This window comes from Pteronotus mesoamericanus, unplaced genomic scaffold (genome assembly GCF_021234165.1).
Source record: "Pteronotus mesoamericanus isolate MK-2021 breed Mesoamerican mustached bat unplaced genomic scaffold, CSHL_Meso_final contig_25, whole genome shotgun sequence".
Lineage (NCBI taxonomy): Eukaryota > Metazoa > Chordata > Mammalia > Chiroptera > Mormoopidae > Pteronotus > Pteronotus mesoamericanus.
The window spans coordinates 20,473,562-20,483,412 of record NW_026555105.1 but is presented as its reverse complement, the minus strand read 5'-3'; the positions used below and the strand labels follow the sequence as shown (position 1 = coordinate 20,483,412).

The following is a 9,851-nucleotide window of genomic DNA, read 5'->3' as shown; positions in this document are numbered from 1 at the left end:
GGGGGACTCGAGCTCCACAGCTGCCGCGCCGTGGGAGACCCTGATCCGAGATCTTTGGGGGGAAATAGCCAAAAAAGGGAGAAAAATTTAAAAATCACTACTTGATGCAGATTTAGGGAATTTTTGCAGGGGGCTGCACATTCAGCGAGGAATTAGAAGAAGCAGCCCCACTCTGGGAGCCTTCCGTCTGGTTCGGGTCCCAGAGGCGCAGCCCCCAGCCCTAGAGGAAGGCTGCCAAACTAATTGCTCCTAACCCAGGGACCTGGGGACGTCCCCTTGGCCCCAGGAACTTTAACTAACAACGTTCTCTGGGAATTGGGGGAGATCAGTCCCGGTGCAGATGTTAAAGCGGTGCCCGCTTTAAATTTCGGCCCAAATATCCACGAGGTCAGGGTCCCAGAGGTCATCTTCCAATAGGATCTAAAGCCCAGGCCAGCTGCTGCTTCAGCCGGGTCTCAATTTCTCTCACCTGTAAAATGGGGCTGGAGAGGCGAGAAAATGAACCTGGGAAAACGGATGATGATGATTAGTATTGTTATTATTGAGAGAGAGATACACATCAACCTCTTGTTCCATTTATTTATGCATTCGTTGGTTACAGCGTGTGGGGACGACGCTCTAACAAGCGGAGCTACGTGGCCAGAGCCAGGAAAGCTTCTTGAAATCTTTTCTTTCTCGGAAATATCGGTTCTGCCTCTTTGCCTCTTTACCGAGGACTCCAGGGCAGCCCTCATCTCCACTAGCCACCCTGCCCCGCGCCCTCTGTTCTTGAGACGCGGGTCCCCTTTCCACGCCCCCCGGGCCTTACTTGTAGAGCAGGAGGCGGGACCCAGAGGCTCTGGAGGCCACGCCTCCAGGCCTTCTATTGGCTGCTTTTGAACGTCTGAGCCCGCCCCTCGGGGAGGGGACGGGGCGTCTTTATAATAACCTGGCCGTGGGGTTTGGATCGCGCATTCTACAACCGTCCTTTGAGCGCTTAAGCTTCATTCTGCACGCCCGGCTCCTGCCTCCTCTTTTCCCCTGACGCCAGAATCATGAAGGTCGCCAGTGGCAACGCCGCGGCCGCCGCCGGCCCCAGCTGCGCCCTGAAGGGCGGCAAGACCGCGGGCGGCGCGGGCGAGGTGGTGCGCTGCCTGTCCGAGCAGAGCGTGGCCATCTCGCGCTGCGCGGGCGGCCCCGGGGCGCGCCTGCCCGCCTTGCTCGACGAGCAGCAGGTCAACGTGCTGCTCTACGACATGAACGGCTGCTACTCGCGCCTCAAGGAGCTGGTGCCCACCCTGCCCCAAAACCGTAAAGTGAGCAGGGTGGAGATCCTCCAGCACGTCATCGACTACATCTGGGACCTGGAGTTAGAGCTGAACTCGGAATCTCAAGTCGGGACCCCCGGGGGCCGGGGGCTCCCCGCTCGGGCTCCGCTCAGCACCCTCAACGGCGAGATCAGCGCTCTGGCGGCAGAGGTGAGATCCGAGATGAAGCGCGAGAGCATTTTCCTTCGACAGATGGGGAAACTGAGGCTCGGGGAGAGAGGGGGAACTTGGCCTTCCGTCTTCCCCATCCTTCGGGTCCCTGGCTATGTAAGGGTTCCCAAGGACATCGGAAGGGACGCTCCTTCCTCCTGTCTCCCGGGGAAGGGGCGGCTTGCAGCCTCGTCCCCTCCAACCCGCCCGTCTCACCTCTTCTCTCTCCGTTTCACAGGCGGCATGTGTTCCAGCGGACGATCGCATCTTGTGTCGCTGAAGCGTCGTCTTCCAGGACCTGCAGACCCCAGCCCTCCAGGGACCTAGAGGAATAAGTGCTGTCCGGTCCTCCCAAGCGCCTCGCCGCAGCTGGGGAGGAACAAAATTGAGATCAGCGGCCTTTGGACTCATGCTGGATCCAGCCCAGGGCTGGGGGACTGACAGGGCAGGCCGGCCGTTCTCCACACCTATCAGCCACCAGAGACTTCGGGGAGCCCCCCTCCTCCCGTGTGTTTCTATTTTTTGAAAAGCAGACATTTTAAAAAATGGTCACGTTTGGTGCTTCTCAGATTTCTGAGGAAATTAATTGCTTTGTATTGTATATTACAATGATCACCGACTGAGAATATTGTTTTACAATAGTTCTGTGGGGTTTTTTTTCTGTTGTTATTAAACAAATACTTTAGATGGTAGTAAAGTTGCCGTGTTCTTGGACTGAGGGGAGGGAGCTGGCTTGGGGCTGGGCAGGGGGTAGGGTGGGGGGTGACCCCTGACACTCTTCATAGCTGATGTTGGGGGACGGTGCGGGCTGGAAGGCCACATCTGCGCTGTCACTTTTACCGACCTCAACTGAGTGTTTCCGGTGTCTCTAAAATATTCTTTCCCCCATCGCTGGCCATTTTCCTGTTCCCTAGTGTCATAAAGTTAAATCCTCTAGGGTTTCTCAAAAGTGGTCATTGAGCCATCAGGGTCACCTGGGGACATTGTTTAAATGCAGATCAACCTGCCAAGGCCCCCTCTGGGTTGAAGAGTATTCAGCAAGCCATTTCAGTTGGAGAAACAGGTCACTCGACCACTTGCATCTTTGCCAAAATGGGGGAAGTGAGATCCAGAAGGAAAGAGGCTTACCCAGAGCCTCAGTTTGTCTAAGGCAGGATTTCCATTGCCCCATTCCCCAGTAGGAGGTGCCTCCCCCAATGGGCTGCCTAACCCTGGGTCCCAGCAGGCTGCCCTGGGGCTTCAGGCTTGGCCAAGTGGGTGAGCAAGTTGGCAGGGCCAGCCTGGGCACAGCTGCATGGCCACCTGCTCTGGGTCTGGAGTCGGCCCCCTCACCCTGGCCCGGCTTTGCCAGCAGCTCACAGGAACCTCCTCTGCCCCCCAGGGCTCTTATGTGGGCTCTGAGGAGTGGGTGAGTCAGTCCCCAGCTCCTGAGCAGGAAAAAGGTGTCATTGGCAAGGGCCTATCTGCCTGGACACGTGTCAGTTTGTACCCATAGGGGAGTGCATATGAGTGTCTGGGCCTGTGTGTGTTACATGAGTGAACTAATAGTACCCCCTTGGGGCTAGGTCCACTTGGTGCACAGGCTTGGGGGTGTATGCAAAAGGGCAAATGTGAGCACATGTGCTCGGCAGATAAGTGTGCAATCCCCAGCTGTTTGGGCTTGTGTGTTCTGCCTAAATGCATTGTGGGCATCTCTGCATGGGTCTGGCTTGATGGATGGGTTTGTGTGTCTGAGGGCTGCAGACTCACACTGGGTTCCTAAGTGTGTAATTGTTCTGTACGTTGGCTGTCACTCCTGGGTCTCTGCTGGTCCTAGGGTGGAGGTGGGGGCTGTTGTATTCAGGCAAACCCTTCCCGAAAAGTTCAAGTACCAACTTTCCTGGCAATTGTTAGACCCCGGGGACACCAACCTCATATGACCTACTAGGTCAACTCCCATGTATTACACAGGGAGAAACCAAGTCCCCAAAAGCGCAAAGCACTTGTCCCAGAGAAGGTAAAGTCTGGTAATAATTTTATCAAAAAATAAAAACAATAAAATAAATAGCACCTAGCACCATAAGCTTACCTGTATGCTCCACCCTTTACACAGAGTATTTCATGAAGGGGGCTAAAAGCAGGATTCTGATCCCAGGTTTACAACAGAAATAGGGGTCCACAGGGGATGAACAGCTGAATACAAAAAATTGTCGTCTATTGAGCACTAACATTAAGGCAGGTACCACCCCTTGCCTAATAACCATGTTGTACACCCAAAACTAATATTGTATATCAATTGTAACTGAACATTTTACAAAACTAGGTCTACCCCCTCTCCAAGCACATTATGAACTTTATCAAAGAACACAATAATTGGAGGGAATTTATGTTCTTTGCTACTCCCCACCCCACTGCTGTTTTCCAGCATTAACTTCACAGAATTGTACAGAAAAAAGTATAGCACTTAGCCTGCAGTGTTTGCTAGTTATAAATTATTAATTGTCGCCTGTGTGTCCTTGCAGTGTCCTCAGAGGCACACGTGTGCACCCACTCCCTCCCGTGTGTGGGCCCCGCCTGCAAGCCCACCCACAGGGGCGAGGGCGTGTCCCTCGCGTGCACTCCCACACGGCAGGGCCCTTTCCAGGGGAGGATGGGGCTGTGGCGGGGCGCGGCCCTCCCTGCTCCCCACCGTTCAGGCACACTCTGGCTTTCACGTTTCCCTCTTTTCCCCTTTGGCCCGGGCCCAGCCCATCTGGAGGCCGGCTCGGCGGCGGCCTGGGAGCGTTTCCATCAGCTGGGCCCGAGGAATGCGGAGCTATTTAACCTGAGCATCCCCAGGTGTACGGAGGCGCCTGGCTGTCTGGGGCCCGCCGCCTTTGGCACGGCCGCGCTAGACAAACAGCGCGCCGCCCCCGCCCTGCCCCTCCGCCCGCAGCTGCAGCCGGGCCTGGGAACGGGCGGGCGCCGGCGGCTTGCATAAGAGGCTCCCGGCCTCGCAGGGGGAGGGCGGGAGGGAGGGAGGGGGACAGAGGCTGCCGGTGTGTGTGTGTGCGCGTGTGTGTGTGCGCGCGGAGCACTCAAAAACCCTGCTCCTTTCAGCTCCGGCTTGGGAAATCATTAACTCCTTAACCCCTCCTGATGGGGCGAGGCAAGGAGCCGGGAGGTGGCCCTCAAAGAAAGACCAGCACAAAGTTTCTTGACCGTTGGACCTGCCTCTCCAGGGATGTGGGCCCGACCTGAAGTATTTTTATTTTATTTAACGAACACCTATAGAACGCTTATCATGTGTCAGGTACTACACTAAGCTCTTTTTAAAAATTGATTTAATCCTCACGGCTATATGGGGGTAATGCTATCATATGCTCATTTTAATAATCAAAGTAACAAAAGCAGCAACAACAATAATAATAATAGGCTAACATTTTAGTGGCAAGGCTGGTAGACCACAATCTCTGAATCATCCCTGGTGCTCATCACTTCACCTGTCCGAGCCCCTAGTTTTCTTACCTGGAAAATGGGCTCCATAACCTCAGCCTCTAGGATCAATTTAACCGACGCTTACAGCACTGGGACTGGCTCAGGGTGGACACTTAGTACATGTTTGTGTAAAATGTTTTGAGCCCTTTCCTAAGGGGGTTGTCTCATCAGCCCTGTCAGGTGTCTGGACCCATTGCTATTCCTACTTTTCAGACGAAAAAAGGGAGGCTTCAGCGGGGCGAGGTGACCCAACAAGGCCACACTGGGTCGTTGTCTCAGAGGATTTTCCACAAATCAGGTTGGTCCAAACCAGGCTTATGAGAGGCTTCATATTCCCTTGGGATGTCCAGTTTGGCCTTTTTCATCTTATTTCCAATTGAAATCATACTCAGTCATTATATAACTTTTGTTTTAAAAGCATAAACTTGGAAAATCCAGGACACGATACATATCACAATTTTTGCAACTCACTTTTAGTTTTGGCATTTATTAATTTAAAAAATCTCACTAGAGCCTTTCCCTGGCTGGTGTGGCTCAGTGGTTTGGGCGTCATCCTGCAAACAGAAAGGTTGCTGGTTCAATTCCAGGTCAAGGCACATGCCTGGGTTGTAGGCCAAAACCCCGGCTGCGGGCATGCCGCTGATCGATGTTTCACACATCAATGTTTCTCTCTCTCTCTTCCCCTTTCTCTATAAATAAATAGAGTCTTTTAAAAAAAAATTTTTTTAAATAAAAAAATCTCACTAGAGCCTTAAAAGATGTAAATGGCCCAGGCTCGGCTTTCAGTCTCTGAGAGGTCCTGGGTCCGGTCCTGTGTTCTGAGAGGACAGGTCACACATTTGGGCATGTCTTGAACCAGGTAGAGACCAACCAAACTGTAGACAGGTCTATGTCTGTCCTGGAGGTTGAGGAACCACTAGGCCCTGACTTCTGGATGATACTCCCCTCCACAGGGACCAAGGGTGCTTCACACACAAACCCTGACCTTACACCTGCCAATCTGAGTGACCCCAGACTTCAAAGTTGGCTTAACGGAGGGTATTCAGGAGCGCCCAACATTTTGTCTCCTGAGACTAAGGCTTGGCAGTAGAACCTGTCTTCAATGACAGCTACTCTTATTGTGCTCCAGAAACTGCTGGCTAGAGAGGGCTCTCTGGTGCCCAGTGTCTTACACAGCAAGGCTTTCCAGTGACAGGCGGGCCTGGGATCCCAGTTTGGCTGCCAGAGGGAAAGGTGGTGAGTCACGGCCAGGCCAGGATCCCAGTGCCTCTTTCCGGGAATGGGAAGGGAAGGAAAGAGAGGAAACCAGAAGGCCTGGAGGCCTGCACGGGCGGGGTCAACCTTATCTTCCCAGGACCGCACGTGCTAGAGCTTCCTGCCCCAACTCTTGCAAAACCTTTTTTTTTCCAGCGCTGCTCACAAGAGGGGCACACAGGGCCTTGTGCAAGGGGTGGCTAGGGGCAGGAAGGGGGAGGGGAAGGGGTGGGAGAGTTGTAGCTGAGGCCAGGAGGGAACAAGGGATAGCAGATTCAGGTTTTAGGCCCTGTGTCACTTCTGATTGGCCTCTTGCTACACAATGCCCTGGCATTCAGCATTCCTAGCTTTTTTTTTTTTTTTTTTTTTTTTTGGTCCCCTTTTGAAGAGAGGGAGAGAAACAGCAATTGGTTGCCTCTCACATACAAACTGCTTACCTGCAGCCCAGGTATGTGCCCTGACCAGGAATCGAACCTGCAACCTTGCTGTTTAAAGGACAATGTCCAACCCACTGAACAGGGCTTAGCATTCCCAGCTTTAAAATGGGTGTTACAGTCACAGTTTTGAGGTTTCAGTGACATCATTTCTGATGCCATTCACTGCTCAAGCCTCAGGCCAAACCATTTCATGTCTACATGGAAAACTGTATCAGCCCCAGCTGGTTCATTCAAAAAATAGTTACAAAGCTTCCTCCATGTGTTAGGAACCAAAGAGGCTGCAGAAGACAATTTAGATAAAAATGTTGCCCTCCTGGAACTTACATTCTAGTGGAAAATAGTAAATAAAGATGATATGTATGATATGTATGATCAGAGGCATATTTACCTGAAATTACTGAAGCTTAGACTTCAGGTCTTCTTATCTGGAAAGAGCCCTAACAATGTATATATGGGTTTTTGGTGTGTTCATGTAAAATTTGCAAAATGCTGTGCCTACATTTCAAAAATCTGGGCTCTAAGAACCTAGGTTCTTCACTTTATATACAGAGTGGGGTACAGCGGAATCCAAGCTTGAAGGCAAGACTGCAGGAAGCAGAAGCAAAGTCATGTCTAAGGCTGCTGTTCCGTTCCTCAGCTTGAGACCCCGATCTTTGAGAGGCAGGGAGAGCTGGGTACACCGCTGAGCTCACTAGCGCACCAGCAAACGTGGGCGCCATGCCCTCTTTGGCCTTCCTCAGCCACGGGCACCCCCTCCTGGGAAGAGAGCTCTATCGCAGGCGAGAAGTGAGGCCCGGGTCCTGCAAGCAGCGAAAGGTGGTGCCTTGGCGTCCTCTAGCGGAATATTTAGGAGCTGCACCCAGAACTATGAACATTGAAAGAGTATCTGTCTGGTTATGTGCATGTGTGTATGTGTACGTGTACACAACAGGCGACGAAATCTCCACTCTCAGCTTTGTCCTGATCAGGGCCTTAGCTACTCTTTTTCCCACGCTTTCGTCCTCTTTCTTCTTCATTGCAATGTGGCCGTCCCCTCTGAGAACGCATTACCTCACCTATAAAAGAAGATGATCTGGGGCAAATATTTGAATTCTTTTTTTCAACTTGTGAGATGCATTATATACATAAAAGTGTAGATATTACTAATGTGTATAGTTTAAGGATAACAATAAAGTGAACACTTAACCACCAGCCACCCTGCTTAAGGAATAGAACATTAGTTCTTTTGAAGCCCTATGTGGCCCTCCAGACATCTCTGCAAGACATCTCCACTATTCAACTTTGTGTCAATCAATAACTTGTTCTTCTTTTATTTTTTCCACATATGTACCAGTATGCATCCTTAAGTACATTATTGCTTAATTTTACCTGATTTTGCCTTTTACATATATAGAATCATACTGTGTGTAATTTTCTGTCACTTGCTTTTCTCATGCATACAAATTACATGAAAAACATCTATACTGATGTGTAGCCTTAATTCACCCATTTCCACTGCTGCACAGTATTCTGCAATGTAATTTATTTACCAAACCATGGATCTTTGGGTTGTTTCATGGTTTTTACTTTTATCAACGGTGATGCTCCAAATGTCATACGTGTGTCTTAGAGAATGAGTGTGAGAAGGAATACAATGGTTGCAACACAGGGCATGTACAATTTAAATGTTACTAGGTGGGACTGGAGTCTATTTTGATTAAACAGAAGAGAAAGAACTGCAGGGGGGTCCCTTACATACCCCTTAACCCAGCACACTCATTGCAGAGATACAGAAAGGAAAATCCAGACAGGTTAAGTGACGCCCAGAGACCCTCAGCCTGGGCCTTCTGGGCTACGTTCATAGCATGGGAAGTAATTTGGGGGTGGGAAATGAGAACATTCCTTCCCATTGTGAGATTAACGAGACTATTTTACCTTTAAAATTATCTTCAAGGCTGGTTTTAGAATTCTGGACTAAGTAGAAATACAAAAAACAACTACATACTTAAGGAAAAACTCTTGAAAGCAAATAATGGAGAGAAGATTGGGATGAAAAGTAAAAATTTGAAGAACAACCAGTAGAACAGTGGGGAGATCCTTCCTTTCAAAAAAAGATTTTATTTATTTATTTTTAGAGAGAGGGGAAGGGAGGGAGAAACATAGGTGTGTGAGAAATATCTATCGGTTGCCTCTCCCACATCTCCAACCAGAGACAGAGCCGCAACCCAGGCATGTGCCCTGCCCTTCGCTTTGCAGGACTATGTTCAACCAACTGAGCCACACTAGTCAGGAGCAATGGGGAGTTTCCTGGTATCATTTCTTCTTGTATCTTCTTGCTTTGACTTTGAAATAGGAAACTGTGCAGTTGACATAGCAGCAAAAACCCCAATAGAAAAGCCTAACATTCTGACCAGAAAACCAGGTAAAGGACCCCCATGAGCTGGAGAGTCTGAGGAGAATCCTTGTTATTTTATTTAACCTTTGTTTTCTAGAGAACAGAGAAAAGGAGTTCATGTAATAGGAATAGTATGAGAATCCTCCAAACCCTCATTTTTCTTTCTCCTCTGGGTGCTTTGCCCTGAAGCAGACCCAGTGGTGAGGAATTGTGAGGCAGTGCTGGCAGTTAAAACTCTGAGAGAATGTCATACGCATATTTCTGACCAAAGGGCCTGGAAAAGGGGACCCCGGGAGCTAGAGGATGTAGAGAAAATCCTGCAAAGGAGAAAGTGAATAAAGGAGACCCTCTAATTCTGTGTGTGAACCAACACAAGTCCTGGGCTCATCCCCAAGCTGTGCTGGGTGGAATACACCCCAAGAAGAATGACAAAGACTTTGAAAAGCACTGAACTACCATTTTAAATCACTGGCTCAGTCTAAGGCTAATCCCAGCACCAGGCAGACCCAAACAGCAGCGCAAAGCTTTGAAAGTAAAATGGATGTTAGAATCATTGCCCACACAAAATGACATAGAACATACGGTCCGAACCTAACCACGTTTGCCTGCCATTAAAAAAAAAAAAAAAACCTAACCCTGACTGAAGTGGCTCAGTTGATTGGACATCGTTTTGAAAAGCAAAGAGTTGTAGGTTCAATTCCTGGTCGGGGCACATGCCTGGGTTGTGGGTTAAATCCCTGATTTAGGAGACTATGGGAGGCAGCCAATTGATGATTCTCTCTCACATTGGTATTTTTCTCTCCCTTCCTCTCTCTCTAAAAGCAATGAAAAGAAAATGTCCTAGAGTGAGGGGAGCAATTAATGTTTCTCTCA

General features: G+C 49.9%; 1 protein-coding gene across 1 annotated transcript; it reads left to right on the top strand.

Moving 5' to 3' along the window:
• Window positions 1-954: 954 nt before the first annotated feature.
• Window positions 955-2,141, top strand: ID1 (inhibitor of DNA binding 1). Its single transcript, XM_054573450.1, has 2 exons — window positions 955-1,457; window positions 1,696-2,141. Exons 1-2 carry the CDS (start codon window positions 1,035-1,037, stop codon window positions 1,735-1,737), a joined length of 465 nt encoding a protein of 154 aa, XP_054429425.1. The 5' UTR covers window positions 955-1,034; the 3' UTR covers window positions 1,738-2,141.
• Window positions 2,142-9,851: the final 7,710 nt, after the last annotated feature.

Bases quoted from the DNA above. Each gene is read 5' to 3' on its own strand.
- ID1 (XM_054573450.1), top strand. From the start codon at position 1,035: ATGAAGGTCGCCAGTGGCAACGCCGCGGCCGCCGCCGGCCCCAGCTGC. The intron at 1,458-1,695 runs GTGAGATCCGAG...TCCGTTTCACAG, and splicing joins TCAGCGCTCTGGCGGCAGAG to GCGGCATGTGTTCCAGCGGA.